The sequence below is a fragment of the Ascoidea rubescens genome (genome assembly GCF_001661345.1).
Source record: "Ascoidea rubescens DSM 1968 unplaced genomic scaffold ASCRUscaffold_30, whole genome shotgun sequence".
Classification (NCBI taxonomy): Eukaryota; Fungi; Ascomycota; class Saccharomycetes; order Ascoideales; family Ascoideaceae; genus Ascoidea; species Ascoidea rubescens.
Genome location: NW_017962942.1, coordinates 1 through 18,324, shown reverse-complemented (window position 1 = coordinate 18,324; position 18,324 = coordinate 1). Strand labels below are relative to the sequence as shown.

Below are 18,324 nucleotides of genomic sequence, written 5' to 3'. Positions count from 1 at the left end.
ATCCATCAATATGTCTTCCAGTATGCTTTTATTTGGTTTTAGAAGATATATAAATACGTCAAGAACCTGTCTTCTATCCTATCCATTCATCTGAATCTGCATTCACAAAATAATAACTGCTTTGACTCACTTTACACAATGAATATCAATCAACTGTTTTGCAGACAATATCACAACAATGATTCAAATAAAGCTAAAGTAATACAATCACGGAAATATCCTATTAACAAGCTTTCTATTGAGTTGGTCAAGGCAATATTCAATCAATTGCCAATGAATATATTGTGGCTATTCAGCTTATCAAACAGCAATGTGATTACGTTTGCAGCATCATCATTACTATTCAGGGATGTATTGCTAACCGATCTGCCTATTATCAATGAACAACAATTTTTAAAGATTCGCTTCAATCATTTGCATCTATTTGAGCTGAATATATTGAATTTTTGTACAGTTTGGAGAATGTATTTTGAATATCTAGACAAAACGAGAAGCTTTGATATTCTCAACCAACTAGCAAGGAATCCAAACAAAATAGAACATTTTCGGTTTTTTGTTAATGTTTTCGAGTTGCTTGAAGACGCAAATTTGACTCGTATTAGAAACATTGCACAGCTGATATCAAGTAACTCAAAATATTTAAAGAATACCACCATATACTTTGGATGTCCAGACTGGTCTCGTTTGTCAGGAGTCTTGAAAACACCTCATACCAAATTTCATGATTCACATACAATCAACTATCATCATTTTAATGATTCAATTGATTGTTTTTATCAAAGCTTCATTGAAATAAATTTGAATAATGATTTTCATTTTATTACATTTGCTAATAGCATCATCCAAAAATTTACTTTAGAAACTATGGTATTTTCTTTTATAAATATACTCAAACTTATTCAGCGCTACCTGGATGAAATTGTAACTGCTGATAAATTATTTAATTTAAAGAGATTAACAATATCTCATAAAGAGACTAGAATAGTTAGAAGATTAGACAGATTGATCAATCTAAAATACTTGAACTTATCAAATGGGGTAATTCAGAGAATTGAAAACTTAGATACACAAAAAAATTTAAAAAAATTGATACTAAGACGTAACACAATCCCAAAAATAGAGAATCTAGACCATTTGGTCAATCTAGAGTATTTGGATTTATCACGTAATTGGTTAATTAAGAAAATTGAAAATTTAGATGGGTTGATAAATTTAAAAAACTTAGAACTATCACATACAAAAATTGTGAAGATTGAAAATTTAGATGCTTTGGTTAATCTTACAGAGCTTGACTTGTCTAGCAATTGCATCAACAAAGTTGAAGGATTGTCGAAATTAACCAAATTGAATAAATTAAATCTCAGTCAGAATTATATTAATGAGTTTCCTTATTTTTCAAATTTGATTTATTTAACTAGATTAAACTTGGTGGATCAGATTTCCAAAATTTAAACTTAAAAATATAGAAAAATTAAAATATTTAAAAGTTCTCAAATTGAATGATAATATAATTGATCAAATAGAAATTGACAGGGCACGAGGATTAATTGATGATAATTTGAATTTTTCTAACAATTAACCAGTTTCAGTATTGTAAGCAGTTTATTGAAAACGGTTGTCGAGTTTTTTTAAAACTTGGGACATTTTTCTCAAACATTTTTGGCAATTTGAGGTTATGTTTCCAACAACACAAACATCGCTAATAGCTTAGGAGAAGTCTTCTATCTGTTTGTGCTTTACAATTTACATAACACATAGATTCTATTGACAATAATCAAAACATTTCAAACAATAAAAGCAAAATGATGATTAAATAAAAACACAAAACGGAATTTTTTTATCAACATCGTGATTACTTTGAGGAACGAGACCTTGGAGATTCGCAGACATATCCAGTTCTGGTGTATTATTTTTATTCAAACGAAACAAACGGAGGATAATTGTTAGTTTATATGAATTTGGATTGTTCATGAGAATACAACTTTTATATTTGAGTGGAATCGAGAACCAAAACCATAGAGATGGGTTGCATACTTTTTAGATACACATGTCTGTAGGCATATGCATGCAGCATCTGCGCAGTACAACTCAACATGCAGAGACCCTTCCAAAAATTGTTATTACGAGCATTTGCTGAACTGGAAATGTATATGAATATATATATAAATATGTATTTTTGTAAAGTTTACAGAATATTGGCTATCAAAATATTAGAATCCCAAGCCGATTCTACTACACTCAAGCAACAGTAAAGCTGTTCGAATAAAAATCATCTGGTTCTTGGATGTTCTTAATATAATCCAAATCTAGCATATGATAGGGCTGTTTTAAATCAGACCATCCTAAAAATGGATTACTAGCAATAAACCCCAACGTTTTCAATGTTTCAAATTTCAATGATCGATAATAATCAAGATCCGTTCCAACTTGAATGTTTTCTTCTTGTCTGTTGACTCCCAATGTCATGAACAAAATAGTTAGAATTCGATACTCATCTTTTGTCACATTAGCCGAACCGCCGTGGTAGCATGAAGCCAACATAAAAAAACAATCGCCCTTTTCCATCTCAGCATGAACACAGTCTTCGTCTCTTGGTCTTGCAAAATGTCCCCATTTGTGAGACCCTGGAATAAATCTGGTGGTGCCGTTTTTCTTGGTGGCTTTATCTGATAGACATAAAACTGTACCAAGAGCTGAGTCTGATCCATATTCATATTTGTCCATTGATTTTTTGATTTGGTGATGAATCATGTCATCTCTGTGTAGAACTTGGTTTTTCGCTCCCGGTCCAATACTGAATGTAATACACGAGTTGTGTTGAGGGCTTGAATATCCAGTCACAATCTTGTCGCCAATCCAGAATGCATTTTCTCTACCCAAAAATTTATTCGACACATCAACATTCAACGGATGATTCATAAACGACTCAGCGCATGTTTTGGATTTAATACACATCCCAGTAACTCTTTTGGTTTCTGGTGGAAAAAAATGTCCATCCCAATCTTTATCTTCTTTGATTCTGGGTGCAATGTCTTTCAAAATTTGATCGCAAGTGTCTTTTGAAAGATAATTTTTCACAACACAACCACCGTACATCTCTAACTTTTCAGCAATTTTCTCAGATGTGACTGGCTCAGAGACCGTCAAATCTTCTAAAGTACATTTGATAGCAACATCCCTCTCATCGACCTCAGGTGGTTCAACCAAAATTTCATTTCCATTTTTGTAAAATTTGAGCTTTTTAACACTATTCGAAGGCACTGAAAAAAGTTTGGATGGTGAAATATATTCCCTTTCAGCAACAGCAGCCATATCTGCTCAACAATTCAGAACTATTCAATGATTCTTGATAATTCAATAATCAGTTTGATTAAATAATTTCATGGATTTCATGGATTTCATAGCTCAGTAGGCCAGTTTGGTTGTCATTTATATAGTATTTTGAGGCTCATTCAACTGGTTTATTATCTGATCAATTAATAAGAACTCGGTTGATGTTTCTGCACCACCAAGTTCAGCGAAATAAACGAGTGACTTTGGTTGTTTTAGCGATTTTTTCTGTGAATTTGCATTTTTTTTTATCTCGCAAACACTTCTCCAACAGTTTTGACCAATAAAATCTCAACAATTATTCATTTAATAGTATAATAACTGCGGATTTGCTTTTTGGAGTGGTGATAGAAAACCAATCAAAATGCGGCTATGTACACTGCTTTAAGTTATTTTAGCCGCGATAAGGATTTTGGATTTTCCATTGATAACAACTCCAAAACTCATTTCTTTAGTCTGACTTTATTTGATAGGTTTATCTGATATTATCTGATATTATCTGGTTTTATCTGGTTTTATTTAGTTTTATCTGGTTTTATTTAGTTTTATTGGTATTATACCTGTCTTCAAGTTATATCATAGTCTCATTTGTTTATCAGTATGCTGCTTCAATTGGGCACTCAATAATTATATATAAGTCTATCAACTTTATCATTTCCGAAACTTTAATCGATTTTTAATTTCTGCACAACTTTCAAAGATAACAAGCCCAATATGAAATAAAATGGTATTAATACTGCAAAAATTATCTGTTTTGGTCTCACACTGAATAAAATAAAACAAAAGACAAAACTGATAATTCGATACAATACATCAAAATGGAAAAGGTCGATGTTGTCATCTCGCAAAAAGAAGTCACCCAAGAGGGTTATGTTTCTGATTTGAAAAAAAACTTCTCCAGATTGTCCTTGTTGGGTGTGAGCTTTGGTCTAGCAAACTCATGGTTTGGTGTTTCTGCTTCATTGTCCATTGGCATTGCCTCTGGAGGTCCTCTATTGATTGTGTATGGATTGATAATTGTTTTTTTCTTCAGTCTCTGTGTTGCTGCCACATTGAGTGAATTGATCTCTGCCTATCCAAACTCTGGTGGCCAATACTACTGGACATTTAAACTAGCCCCAGCCAAATACAAAAGGTTTCTTTCGTTTGCTTGTGGAACAGTGGGCTGGATTGGCTCGATCTTTACAAGTGCTTCTATCACACTAACTGTCTCAACAGCAATTGTTGCAACGTACAGTTTAAACAACCCGAATTACGAAATAGAAACCTGGCACATTTTTCTAACTTTTGAATTGTTCAATGTGTTTGTTACATTGTTTAATTTATGGAGCAAGCCGCTACCAACCTTCACCACAATTGCACTATGTGGATCGTTGACAGCCTTTACTGTATCTTTGATAACATGTCTTTCGTGTTCCTCTGGCAGTTTTGAATCTGCTTCTTTTGTGTTCAAAGACTTCACCAACGGCACAGGCTGGTCGACTGCAGGTATAGCTTTCATTGTTGGTCTAGTTAACCCTACATGGTGTTTTGCCGGAATTGATGCTTCCACTCATTTGAGTGAGGAGGTGCATCAGCCAGAAAGAAAAATCCCCTTTACTCTTATGACTACTGTTTGCCTAGGATTTTCAACAGCATTTGTTTACTGCGTGAGCATGTTTTTTTGCATCACTGATAGAGAATCAGTGGTCAACTCAGCATTGCCTATTCTTGAAATCTTTTATCAAGCCACTGGGAGCAAAGCCGGTGCTATTGTGTTGGAGTCATTGCTAATCTTCAATGGTTTGTTTTGCAACATTTCGAGCAACACATGGCAAAGTCGATTGTGCTGGTCTTTTTCTCGTGACAGAGGTATTCCAGGCTCAAGATGGTGGTCTCGAGTCCATCCCAATTTGAAATCTCCAATCAATGCTCACATCATGTCTAACTGCTGGGTTGCTGTTATTGGCTGTATTTATATGGGCTCCACAACTGCCTATAATGCCATTATAACCGCTTGCATTTTGCTTCTTTACATATCCTATTCAATTCCCACTGTCTGTTTATTAATTTATGGAAGAAACAACATTCCTCGTGGCCCATTTTTTCTTGGTAAGCTTGGGCTAGTGTGCAACGTATTGACACTTATCTGGACCTTGTTCTGTTTTATTTTCTATGCATTTCCTTCCACAATGCCCGTAGAAGCTTCATCCATGAACTACGTTGCTTGTGTATATGTTGGTGTTTTCATTTACATCGTCACATATTGGTTTCTTAGAGGAAAGAGAACTTTTGTTTTTCCAGAAGAAAGGGAAACCAGAATTTACATAACACAGTCACCCAAAGAACAGTTTGTTTGAATCGGCTTTTGCAGCTTCTTCGGTTCAACAAGCTTGTTTCTTAATTTTTGACTTTTCAATTATTCTTTTCTTCTCTCTTCCCCCTCCCCCCCACCTTTTTTTTTTTTTTTCACATTTGATTATAGACATTTAATATTCGCGTTTTCTATTCCTTCTGCTCTTTCTATTCTTTCTGCTCTTTCTGCTCTTTCTGTGCTTTTAAATGATAATAAATTCCACTCCAGACTCTAGCCATTCCTTTCCTTGCAATACGCTTTCCCATGATGTTTGACTGTCCCAAATGTTTTGTAATATTCTTTTTAATGTCTTCACATTACCAACTTTGAACACAAAATAGATTTGATCCAAAAAATCAATGATAACTTTTTGATATTCACTGTTCTTATTGCATTCACATCCAATTGTAGAAATCACCCAAACCATTTGAATTGTCGTCACATTTGGATGTTGGAGCTGTTTCAAAATGTCAAAAAACTCCACAACCAAGTTGCAAATAATGATCTTATAATTTTCAATCTTTGTTGCATTTAGCAATGAAATGTGGATTGCAATTGTCCAACATTTCACTACTTTTAAACTCAATAACGATTCACTGCTATAGCGTTTCAATGGCATATAATCTCTATAATTTACAAGTCTTTGCTTTATGTCATTATAGAATTCCATTTTTTCCACCTTATTATAACGATTGTTGCCATTGTTGCCATTGTTGCCATTGTCGCCATTGTTGCCATTTTTAATATGAGTGAGTTCGTGTTTGAGCACTGCTATTTTGCTGATGCATTCTATTATTTCGGCTGGACATCCCATGATCTCAAAGATTGTATTATCTCCCGGATCGTTAAACTCCATCCAATTGACCTCGAATAGTGGAAGTCGACAATCTGCAGACGTTATAGCCATTAGTGCGTCTGTGTATTTTAGTTGGTATACCAATTTTTTCGACGCTTGTATTATTTCATAGTTCTCATTGTTTTTGTTCACCACTTCATGTTTTAAATTCTGCGATATAATCGATCCAACCCTCAAAAACACCCTCGAAATCGATGCTCTACCAGAGTCCAAACATGACCCTAGCAAAAATACATATACTAGCAATAGTATTGAGTATTTGTTTATTTGCTCCAAATTCTTTTTCTCATCGGTGTTTAGCAAATTTTTCATCGAATTGAAATAAAGAACCTTGCTAGGCACCTTGTGGCAGCTAACATCGTAATCCGAATGAAGCAAATCGGGATATTGGTTGATGTACTGAAACAAGTATTCCACTATCTTGTCAATGTAATAAGCACCCTTTGCATTCAACTCCAAATGAATGTATGATAGAGCCATGATACAACATTTGGCTAGTTCAAAATCCCCATGCTTCAAAATCACCTGTGTCCACTTTAACGTCGGCTGAACCTCGCAAATTTTCGAGGAGAACTCAAAAAAGTTTTTCAAAATGAAATTTTCCTCGTCTTGAGTGGTTTGCAAATCAATACAGTATTCTTCTAAAAACGATCCTATTGGAATGATGGGCAAAACAAATCGATTCAACCCATCAAAATTTAAATTTAAATCTTTAACATCTGCCTTCTCACCATTTGCACTTGCCCCCATCTTGACACCATCAGCTTTTGCACCGCTTTCACCATCATTATTATCAACGTCACCAGCATCATCACCAGCGTCAGCATCAGCATCAGCATCAGCATCAGCTTCTAGCTTGTCGTGACGTTGAAACTTATACCTTCTTGCAAATCCTTCGCATTGTCTTTTCGATTTTTTGCAGTTGTTGCAGAATGGCTGGGTCTCATCGCATTTTTTTTTCCTCTTCTTGCAAGTCAAACAGCCGTTTCTGCTTCTCTTGAACTTTGTCTTTCTGTGTGTTTCTTTATCAACTTTGCTCCTCATTGCTCGGCTTTCCATTGCTCGGGTCCATTGATGCAAGAAATAACAATGGCGATTTCATTGGAGCATCTGCGACAGGCTGTTGATGAGAAGAACTGATAAGCAGGAGGTTGGATGCACGCTCATAACAAACAAACAAACAAACAACAGCGTGGGGTTGCGAGCATATCTTGCTCATTCTATATCTGTATCGTTAGTCTAGCTCTACGCCTCTTGGTTGATGTGGAGAGGGTTGGAGGACTGTTCTGTTGTGGAGCACAGGCTCCTTCCCAAGCATCTTGAAGACCCAGCCAACACAGCTCTCTGTGGATTGAATATTCAGCATCCAATACATCAGTGAAGAGATATGGTTGCAGCTTCATCCACAAACATGCGCGGTAGCTGCGGGTATGCATATACTACCGTGATGGTGGATCTCAGTCAGTGTGTGCGTGTGCGTGTGTGCGTGTGTGCGTGATGGTGCCGGAATATCTGTATCTGCTGCAGACTGCACACGGATACAACTATCGCATCATCATGCATGTCTATTTTCAAATACTTTGCTTTCCTTATTCTAGATTTGTTTGTATATATCTTGAATCTATTGTATAATAAAGTGCAACACATAGCATGGCTTTGTAACAAATGATCCGGAATACAATCATCTATATCAACAAACACCAATGTATATATATATATACATATATATACATATACAAATACTTATTATTTCATATGCCAACCTTGTTCTATAGTGAACATAAATTAACATACAAACAACAATTGTCATTAGATACAAAGAGGACCACATACATGAATTATATTTAAAATCATTCAACAGCTATATTTACCTATTTTAAATTTACTTGATTTTAAATGCTTGAATTCTAAATAACTAGATTTATAGAAACAAAATTTATGTTATATTTAATTAATATAGCCTGAATAATTTTGAGCAAACACTAAAATTTGACAAAACCTGCCATAGAATGATATGGTTATTTAGTAACAATTAATGAATTTTTTGATATAATTATACATTTTGCTATGGCTATGAGGAAAAATAGCTTCACTACTTAGTGAGCTGTTAAAAAGATTTTTAATTCATTTTTGAAGAATTTTCATTGAGTTTTTTCTTATTGAACCATAATTCTAACAATATTCTGGTTTTTGTTTATCGGTTTTGTGTCAATTTTTAAAGGGTATTTGAATATTTGCTTTTATTTGTAGATTTTAGCTTTAAAATTGATTCAATTAATCGATTAAAAAATAGGTTCTCTAGTACAAAAATCCCAATGTACATAAATCAAAAATTCAAGACAATCTTTTGTGAATATATACTGAGTTAACAACCCAGCCATTCAATGAAATCTAGTGTCATAGATATTTTTTAATAACAATTTTGGCTATATCTTGGTACTGCTTATTCATTTTTTTGATACTATTTCTATTTTCTGGTATAAAAGACTATGTGTTTAAGTATTTTTACTGCTGTTTTGATATTTTACCTATTATCAGCTGGATGAATGCTTTGTTACTATTTTTTAGGTTTAAATAATTCGGTTGATATTAGATATATGTTTTATATATCTCTATCCTAATGAATATTGTGGATATTAGCCTGTTATCCAAAACCAGATTTCAAGAATTTTCATCCTTCGAAAGAGTTTAAATGATGAGAATGTGAAACTTCATTTCTGTATTTTTGTTGTTAGCTTGCATATTTAAGTTGCATGCATCAAACTGCAGAGATTATGTTGACATGCATGGGAAATTGTTTTGACAGATTGACAATAAATCCAGCTCAGAATTTTATTTTTTCTGTGGAACCTCTGATACTGTAAATAAATCTGACGGCACAGTATGCGGTGATTTAACTAACGGGAATATGTGTAGTATATTTCATTTTTAAAAATAATTGCGTTTTTAAAAAATGTTTGAGAATATATCTTCAAGTTTTTTAAAAATTTTGACGTTGATTGTTTCACATTTGTAGAACAGAGATAGTTAAATTATTGCGAATTTTAGAAGTCAAGAACGTTGGCATTGAGAAATAATAAAGAATGTTGAGTGGATATTGAAGTAAATATAATTAACATTTATAATTAAAGCGAATAAAAGATAAAAATAATAAAGTGAGACTTTTAGTAGTTCAATTTGAAATTTTTATATTTTTAAATTTATAAATTTATAAAATCCAGCAAAGTTGTAGAAGCTGTAGAAAAACAAGAATACCAATTATTTATAAGTGTATAAAATTTAGTGACAAATTATATTTTATTGTTTGGATTATTTATTTATTTTAAATAAATAAACAATTAAAAGTCCATAATTATGACTATCATACAAGGAGCTGTATTGAAATGCGAGATTTCGTAACTTTTGTTATTTACGATGCGTTTTATTTAAAATAAATACTATAAAAGAAAAATTGGAAAGGAAAAAAAAAAGCAAAGATGAAACGATTATTGAGATAATTTTTTAATCTCATAATGAGATTCAGCTAAATTATTTGAAACGTCTAGGAATAAATAATATTCTTCATTTATAGAATCAATTAAACTTTGGAGGCTATTATTGTTAAGTAGATGGTTGTTTTTCCACTGAACATTTTGGTAGTTTTTGTTGTTAATATTTTTAGATAAAATTCGGTTTTTTGAGTTGTTATTTTGTGGATTTTGGTTATTTTGGTTTTGATTATTTTGGTCGATTTGGTTATTAATTAATAGTAGTCTATTTGTATTATCTTCTAGATCATTAAAAGATAATTCGATATCGTTTAGTAAAGTGTTTAAGGTGTTATATTTGAGCTTGAATTCAATTAATTTATCTTGAAAGAATTTATATAGGGATTTTGTTGAATTTTTGTTATTTTTTGAGATTAAATTTTGATTATTGATGGTGTTGTTAGGATTGGAATTGGCAGTGGTTGTAGTTGTGTTTTTGTTAGGATTGTTGTTGTTAATATTTGGAGTAGGATTATTCATTAGATTTGACAATTTTTCTAAGTTGTCTAATATTTGTTTTGGGTTTGAGGAGTCAGATAAAGTGATGTTAATATTTTGGTTATTTTGGTCATTTTGAATTTGTTGGTTATTATTTTGGTTAATATTTTGAGTAGTATTTTGGTTGTTGTTGAGATTTAGGATTGATACAATATTTTCGCAAGTTTGAATTAAAGATAGGGATTTTTTTTTCAAGTCGTTCAAGCAGTTTTTGTCATTATTTAGGGAGTTGTTGATTGAGTTTAAATTGATTGATAAGAAGTTGATATCGTTTGGGATTGACTTAATTAGATTATGGTGAATGGATTTATTTTTGATGAGAGATTCGTAAACTTTAAACTGGTCATTAATTAAATCATTCAACTGTTGAATTTCGTTTTGATATGGAGTTGGTAAATCGCTGACTCTTGTTAATAGAGTTATAACAGGCAATTGGTTGTTGATGCTAGTGGTGTTATTGTTGGTGGTCAAATTGTTGCTTAGGTTATTAGAAACAGTGGAGTTGATGATATTTGTATTATCAGTATTAGAAATAGAATTAGAATTAGTATTTGGGTTGGGGTTTGTGTTTGAAATAGGATTTATATTTGTATTTAGATTTGTATTTGTATTTGTATTTGTAATGGGGTAGGAGAAAAGGTTATTGGTTGGCTTAAAAGCAAAGGCATTGCCGGTGTTATTGTTATTATTAGCAGTGGGAGTAATTGTGATGTTGGTATTAAAAGGAGTAAAATTAAGTTTTTTTGTTGGATTAGGATTGAAAAGATTATTATTTTGATTTTGATTTTGATTTTGATTATTGGTATTGGTGTTGAAGCCAGTGGGATTGCCAAACAAGTTTGAGGTGGGAGCTGGGGTTGGATTGAAGCTGATGTTCCTCTTCAAAGGATTATTAGCATCAGAGTTATTGTTGGTACCAAAGTTGAACATTTGCAAAGGCAGCGGGAATTCTAATTCAAACGACAGTAGATGGAATGTTTAGATGGTGAAAGATTGAAAGTATTATTGTTGATTCATTTGTTTTGTTGGAGAAAAAAAAAGAAAATAGAAAAGCAGGGGGCATGTGACGGTGCGAGACCGGCATTATGGGTTGAGGTCTGTTTAATTTTTTTTTCGCAAATACAACCGTGGCAGTGGTTGGCGACAACCATACACATTGCCTGCGCCTCTATGCAGAAACCTTTGGTTGCTTTTCTACTCGATTAGTTTCAAATGTGACGGGGGCACTGGTTGTGGATAATTAAGGTTCTGCGAGGAATCATTGATTGTTCAGATTGTTTTTCGGTGCGTGAGTTTCTTTTTCAGCGCTGGCAAATATTGGAGAGGTTTCTTCAGAGCTGCTGGATTAGGAACAGCCGACAGAAAGTGAGTAGCGGATGGAGAAAGCTCAGAGAAAACGCGGCAAGGGTGGCAAGAGTGGCGAGGGCCGTGAAGGTTGAGGTCCAGAAACTTATAAAAAGCAGAACTCCTGACTTGCTAGGATAGCGAAAAATAGCAGGAAGTGTTAATGAATAGAGAAGGGAAAGAGTGCAAAGGAGATATTCGAGTAAACTTTAGCAGAGGTTGGTAGCGAAGCATTGGTGAGTGCAGTATAATTAGAAGCATTTTCCCAACCACACCGTTATCGTTGAAGTATAAATCCCTTCCTGGATCCAGCAGCTCGAGCAAGAGGTGCAAAATTCATTTGGAGACTTGGGTCACGCTCCGTTTTCCCCAAGCAGAACGAGAAAAAGCCCGCGCTCGGACACAGTGCGGTTCCCGATTGCAAAGGGGCGTGGTGGACGCGGCGATTGGCTGGACGGGTGCGCACCCGAGCCTGGCACAGAGTGGGAAGAAGACGGTGAGAACGAGCGCCGCAGCGCACGCGCGTGTGCGTGTGCGGGGTGCTTCAAAACCCGGTTTCCTCCCGCACGCAAAACCAGGCGCTGGCGATGGCGGCCAAACCGCGGCGGTTGTGTGTTTCCACAACCACGGGAGACGGAGGGCATGCTGTGATTGGCCCGCGGCGTGTGACCACGGAGACGGAAGGCTGCAGCAGACCCGTGGTAACGAGACCCGCACCAGGGAGGTGGATGAGGCCTGGGTCTGGGCATCGATGAAAAATATTGGCGAAACATTGGCGAGACGCAAAGACGTTTGGATTTTCTCAGCGAGCATTTCAGAAGATTTTGCAGGTGAAGAAAAAGCGAGAGCGTTGAAATTGTCAGGCCTTAAAGAACGAGCAAAAAGGTGTAGTTTGAGCTGATCTCCAAAGCTCGAGTAATCTCAAACAGTTTAACATATTTTTCAACTCCATTCTCAACTCCAGCTCCAACCTCTGGCCATTCACTGCACTGCTAATAATAAAGCCAATAAAGCTCATAACACTAACAACACTAACAACCAACAAACACAACAAAAACAAAGCTCTGCTTCCTCTTTTTTCCCCCAGAACAGAAACTGCAATTTGGGCTTGGATCATCTTCCACTTTTCTTATTGTCTCTCTTCCACTTTTTCATTATAAATACTTCTCTTGGTCCGTATATTCTTTTTCTTTATTCGAGTTCTTTAGCTTTTATCAGATCTATTCTTTAACGAATATTCTTTTATCCTCAGCAACTCTTATAATCTTCAAGATATTTCCTGCTACTGGATAATATTTTTTAATATTTTTTAATATTTTATAACTTTCTATAATATTCAGTAATACTCCATAAGCTCTTTCAGCTACCATCCAGACTATCTTCTCTTTCTTTCTGCCAATTTCACCACTCACACTTGTTAACACTACTTTTCCTATAAATTTGATATAAATTATTATACATTTTTAATTTTATCGTTTTTTTTTTCCCTTTTCTTCTTTTTACTTCTTTTCATTCTCGCACCACAGTATCTTCATCCTTTTTTAGACTTACAATTCTTCTCAATTTTCACTGCTTCTCACTAATATTCATTCAAAATGACTGTCTCTTCTGACTTTATCTCGTCTCATCCTGACACTACTTCTCCATCTGTTATTCTCAACTCTTCATCTCTTTCTCCCTCTATTTCCAGAAAAGACTTGTTCAACCAAATTGAATCCTTCAACTCAAGCACATCGAATACCGCCAAATTTAAAGAAATCTTCAACCAGTTTGCTACCAAAAATCAAAAAAATCAAAAAATTCTCAACTACTCTAATTTCATCTCAATTTTATCTCAACCAATCCAAAATTTAGACTTGTACTCAAATTCAATCGACCTATTAGACTCCTCAACCATATCAAACCTAGACAAGATGAACTTCAAAAACAGTTATCACGACTTTATCAAATCCCACAACCACATTCACAAAAACAACAACTCTAACGACAACATTAAAAACACCGAAAACTTGAAAAACGACTTGCTCTTGAACAAAAACCTATTACTAAAACAAAACAAACTCTTTGGCTTACTTTTCATCATAGCTGATCAAAACTTAAAAGGTTACCTCAGCGAAGACGACTTTATCAATTTCTCTAAAACTCTCTACTCCAACGACTCCCAATATAAACTAATCTTTGAATTTTTCAAAAGATTCCAACTAAACTCCTCCAAATCAAAAAATTTAGACCTAATTCAGTTCAACAAAACGTTAAATGACCTCCACCAATACACAAGCTCAAACAATATCGACGACGACTTTTTAATCGACATAAACAAATTTGCCTCATACTACCTCGATTCAATCAACTCAAATGAGCTCTCCTTCTCGTCTTTTAACAACATTCTTGTCAATGAACTATCAAACCAGAAAATCACTCAACTATTCAACAAATTCAAAACAAACCACAACCTCGTCTCTCTAAACAATCTATCCAAAATCATTCAACTAACATACAGCCACAAACTATCCACTCTTTTAATTCAAAACTTATCAATCTTAAAAGACTTTAACCAATTCACAACAAAATCTAATAACGATTACTACATCAACTACTCAAACTTGAAAATATTGACCAATTTATTCAACAAATTCGATCTAGTCAACCAAATCATTCACCAAATCCAAACAGATAATGAAATTATAACAAAAAGGGACTTCAACAAAGTCATCGACTTAAGCTTCAACAAATTGAACAACCTAACTTCCTTCACTCCAAATGAAGTCGACCTATTATTCTACTTGATCAAATCAAACTCATATTCAAACGACTATGACCATCTCACTAAAAATGACTTTTACAAAATCTTAAACCCAAACCATTACAACAACTTGCTTTTCAACTACAAACTACACAACCTAGAAAATTTCAACGAGCTTGAAAACGAAATCAACCCCAACTCAATCTCAAACTCTCTCGACCCAGATGACGAAATCAACGTTGGTATAAAATTATCCTCCTCAAAATTCATCCAGTCTCTTGAACCTTACTTTCAAAAATTAACTCACTTAAGAAACATTGATGCATTCTCCTTCTACCCAATTTTCGACTCAATGTACTTATTCGTCTTAGGTTCCATCGCTGGTATCATCGGCGCAACCATGGTTTATCCTATCGACTTGGTCAAAACAAGAATGCAAAACCAAAGAACCCGATTATACAAAAACTCAATTGACTGTTTTGTTAAAATAATAACCAAAGAAGGCCCAAGAGGTTTATATCAAGGTCTAGGCCCTCAATTAGTCGGTGTCGCTCCTGAAAAGGCCATCAAATTAACTGTCAACGATTTAGTCAGAGATCTTTCCAAAAAGTTCACTGGGAAGGATAACATCCCCCTCCCTTTTGAAATTTTGTCTGGTGGTTGTGCCGGTTTCTCTCAGGTTATTTTTACAAATCCTCTTGAAATTGTTAAAATCAGATTACAAGTTCAAGGTGAATCCATTGCCCAAGCCACCATGGCTGCTGCTGCTGCTGCAACAACCGAAGGGGCTGCTTCTGTTATCATTCCCATTAGAAAATCTGCCATTCAAATTATCAAAGAACTAGGTTTCAGGGGTTTATATAAAGGTGCTTCTGCTTGTTTATTAAGAGATGTTCCATTTAGTGGTATTTATTTTCCTGCTTATGCCCATATCAAGAAGGACTTTTTTGGTCTAGATGTTAATGATCCAACCAAGAAAAATGAATTGAAAACATGGGAGTTGTTGGCTGCTGGTGCAATGGCCGGTATGCCTGCTGCTTATTTTACAACTCCAGCTGATGTTGTTAAAACCAGGTTACAAGTTGAAGCCAGAAAGGGCGAAACTGTCTATAATGGTATTATTGACGCTTTTAGAAAAATTGTTAGAGATGAAGGCTTTACAAGTTTGTTCAAAGGTGGTCCAGCAAGAATTTTCAGATCTTCTCCTCAGTTCGGTTTCACTTTGGCTTCATATGAAGTGTTGCAAAGACTCTTCCCATTAAAACACAGTGATGAATATGAAAAATATCTTGAGAAAAAGAATACCTCTAGCGCTGGTTTAGCTGACTACTCTCAATTCATCAATCCTTCTGTTCAAGAAAAAGAAGTTGAATATTTACAAGCTTCAAATAACTCTCAAAATGGTCTTTTTGTTCCATCAACCTACTATTACAAGAGTGCTGAAACTATCAAATTATTGTTGGATGTTGATTATAATTTTAACAAGTTTGATTTTAGTGTTTACCAAAAATTCCAAAAGAACTACTCCAAGGCCTAATTGATAGATCACTTGAACTTGATAAAGAGCTATAAATTATAAAAATACTATATTCAGTATTCTGCTGAATTTTTTATTCAACTGTTTTATTTTTTTTCAGTTTTTCTATTATTGTTTTAATTGTCATGAATATGTTTTTTTGTTTTTAAATTATACATTAATAAATTTTTTTTGATTATGATTTTGTTTAAAAAATTTAATTTTTAAATATTAACTATATATTCTCAAAGTACCAGTGTAAAATGAAAATCATTTGATTGCTTCAAACATCTGGCAGATGCCAAAAGCGGAATATCTCAGAACTCATGTTGATGTTGATTTACTTGCATGTGCATGCAGAAACAGAAAATATCAAACAATTCAAAATTTCCAAATTATTTAAAAACAGTTTTGAAGTTAGATAAAAGAATAAAGATTATTTGGAAAAAAGTAACAAATGCTGTAATAATGACTGAAAAAAAAGAATATTTAAGGGTTTATAAGTGTTAATATAGTTTTATAATACTTTTATAATCACGATTAATACATTATCTTAAAAGCTTAAACTTTGATTCAACGGGTTAGTAAGTTTTATTGTATATTAAAAATTGAAATAATTTTCGGTCTTCAGTCAACTATTTTAGCACATATGTTAATTCAAATATTATTGAATTCAAAAAATGTTTATTAAAGAAGTTTTTGAAACCAAAAACTCTTAGCCCACTTGTCTTGGCACATAGAATCTCATAATATTACAAATCCTTCGAAACCAGTAGATAATATTAAGTTATTGAAATTTACACCCTTGAATCAACATTTTTCTTTTATTGAAACCTATTTGATTTGTTTGGGATAATAAAAAATAGTCAAAATTTTGATAATTATTTACAAAGCAAACATATTTTCAAGCTATAATTGTATATTGAGTACCTATTTTTTATCAAAACAATAATAAATTATTAAGTTGCTTGTTGTTTCTAATTACTTGAAGTCTTGATTAAAATTGAATGAAACCATTCAATTAATTAAAATTTGATCCCAGTATTTGTTTTGTTTCAATAAATTTTTTTATTTCTTAATCATAATTTTAATTTCAAAAAATTGAAGAATGTCCGCTTTCATTAATGAAAAGTTGTTTTATTATTATGAGGATTTAAAACATAGTTTATTTATACATTTAAAATTATTTTAGAATTGAATTTTGATAATACGTTTTTAGTAATACATTTTTGATGATACCATTCCTATTGCAAATTAAATTATTTGATCAATGGTTTTTAATACTAATTCATTGACACTTATTACATGAGCATAATAGCAAATAATTTAAGCTTGATCATCACATTCATTTCATTTTAAGATACTTAAATAAGCTTATTTATTACAAATTTTATCAGTTAATTTGACTGAAATACTATTGTTTATTAGTTGTTACAATCAGCTATAATATATGAAATCTAAATAATATATGAAGTTTAAGGAATATTTAAGATAAAAACTAACCCAATATGTTAATTATTTGATTATTTTGATAACCAGCAACTTTTATAAATATTCAATTCTTCATCAGTGCTATTTTACCTATAAAATTCTTATGGAAGCTGATAATTAATGAATAAAGTTCTAGGATGAAAAATTATTAATATAATTTGTGGCTTTAATGATAAATATAAAAATTAGCTCTAGATTGCAAAAGGCTAGATCATAAACAGAAATTTTTTGTGTTAAAATTTTCAAGCTGAACAATATAAATACTACTATTAAAATGATATCTAGCAACCAGCTAATGATGTTATATGTTATATGAATCAAAAAAAGACATTTTAATATAAAACCTACAAGAAAAATTCTCAGTTTCAGTTGGATTAATAAGAGTAAAAAGTATAATAGCTTGAACAATTCGAAGCAAGTATTATTTATTTATGCTAATAAACCTGTAGATTATTAATGAAGCGATTGCGTGTTGAGAGTGTCAGAATAAATTAAAGCTAGATAACAAACAATAGTACCACATGGATGACAAAATAGCGAATGATGGACACATTGAATATAGAACAGAATATATAAGTGATTATAACCCATGTGGTCCTCTTTGTATCTAATGACAATTGTTGTTTGTATGTTAATTTATGTTCACTATAGAACAAGGTTGGCATATGAAATAATAAGTATTTG

General features: G+C 33.1%; 7 protein-coding genes across 7 annotated transcripts; 3 read left to right on the top strand and 4 right to left on the bottom strand.

Annotated features, from left to right (window-relative positions):
- ASCRUDRAFT_78350 (L domain-like protein) lies at positions 1 to 1,639 on the top strand. The gene has a single exon (XM_020194223.1). It carries the CDS (start codon positions 139 to 141, stop codon positions 1,450 to 1,452), a length of 1,314 nt encoding a protein of 437 aa, XP_020044150.1. The 5' UTR covers positions 1 to 138; the 3' UTR covers positions 1,453 to 1,639.
- Positions 1,601 to 2,144, bottom strand: ASCRUDRAFT_78349 (uncharacterized protein). Its single transcript, XM_020194222.1, has one exon. It carries the CDS (start codon positions 1,969 to 1,971, stop codon positions 1,810 to 1,812), a length of 162 nt encoding a protein of 53 aa, XP_020044149.1. The 5' UTR covers positions 1,972 to 2,144; the 3' UTR covers positions 1,601 to 1,809.
- A 94-nt stretch (positions 2,145 to 2,238) lies between these two features.
- ASCRUDRAFT_10720 (phytanoyl-CoA dioxygenase family protein) lies at positions 2,239 to 3,312 on the bottom strand (the record flags this gene model as incomplete). The annotated part of the gene is made up of 1 exon (XM_020188671.1): positions 2,239 to 3,312. One exon carries the CDS (start codon positions 3,310 to 3,312, stop codon positions 2,239 to 2,241), a length of 1,074 nt encoding a protein of 357 aa, XP_020044148.1.
- Positions 3,313 to 4,148: 836 nt separating this feature from the next.
- ASCRUDRAFT_40301 (amino acid transporter) lies at positions 4,149 to 5,669 on the top strand (the record flags this gene model as incomplete). Its single annotated transcript, XM_020191018.1, has 1 exon — positions 4,149 to 5,669. One exon carries the CDS (start codon positions 4,149 to 4,151, stop codon positions 5,667 to 5,669), a length of 1,521 nt encoding a protein of 506 aa, XP_020044147.1.
- Positions 5,670 to 5,867: 198 nt separating this feature from the next.
- Positions 5,868 to 7,580, bottom strand: ASCRUDRAFT_73097 (Zn(II)2Cys6 transcription factor; the record flags this gene model as incomplete). Its single annotated transcript, XM_020192154.1, has 1 exon — positions 5,868 to 7,580. The coding sequence occupies one exon, from the start codon at positions 7,578 to 7,580 to the stop codon at positions 5,868 to 5,870; it is 1,713 nt and encodes a 570-aa protein (XP_020044146.1).
- A 2,314-nt stretch (positions 7,581 to 9,894) lies between these two features.
- Positions 9,895 to 11,545, bottom strand: ASCRUDRAFT_78346 (uncharacterized protein). Its single transcript, XM_020194221.1, has one exon. The coding sequence runs from the start codon at positions 11,474 to 11,476 to the stop codon at positions 10,007 to 10,009; it is 1,470 nt and encodes a 489-aa protein (XP_020044145.1). The 5' UTR covers positions 11,477 to 11,545; the 3' UTR covers positions 9,895 to 10,006.
- A 2,399-nt stretch (positions 11,546 to 13,944) lies between these two features.
- Positions 13,945 to 16,152, top strand: AGC1 (citrin; the record flags this gene model as incomplete). The annotated part of the gene is made up of 2 exons (XM_020189501.1): positions 13,945 to 15,364; positions 15,419 to 16,152. Coding segments are annotated over 2 exons (2,154 nt in total), but the record flags the coding sequence as incomplete, so codon positions are not given.
- Between the last annotated feature and the right edge of the window lie 2,172 nt (positions 16,153 to 18,324).

Bases quoted from the DNA above. Each gene is read 5' to 3' on its own strand.
- ASCRUDRAFT_78350 (XM_020194223.1), top strand. From the start codon at position 139: ATGAATATCAATCAACTGTTTTGCAGACAATATCACAACAATGATTCA.
- ASCRUDRAFT_78349 (XM_020194222.1), bottom strand. From the start codon at position 1,971: ATGAACAATCCAAATTCATATAAACTAACAATTATCCTCCGTTTGTTT.
- ASCRUDRAFT_78346 (XM_020194221.1), bottom strand. From the start codon at position 11,476: ATGTTCAACTTTGGTACCAACAATAACTCTGATGCTAATAATCCTTTG.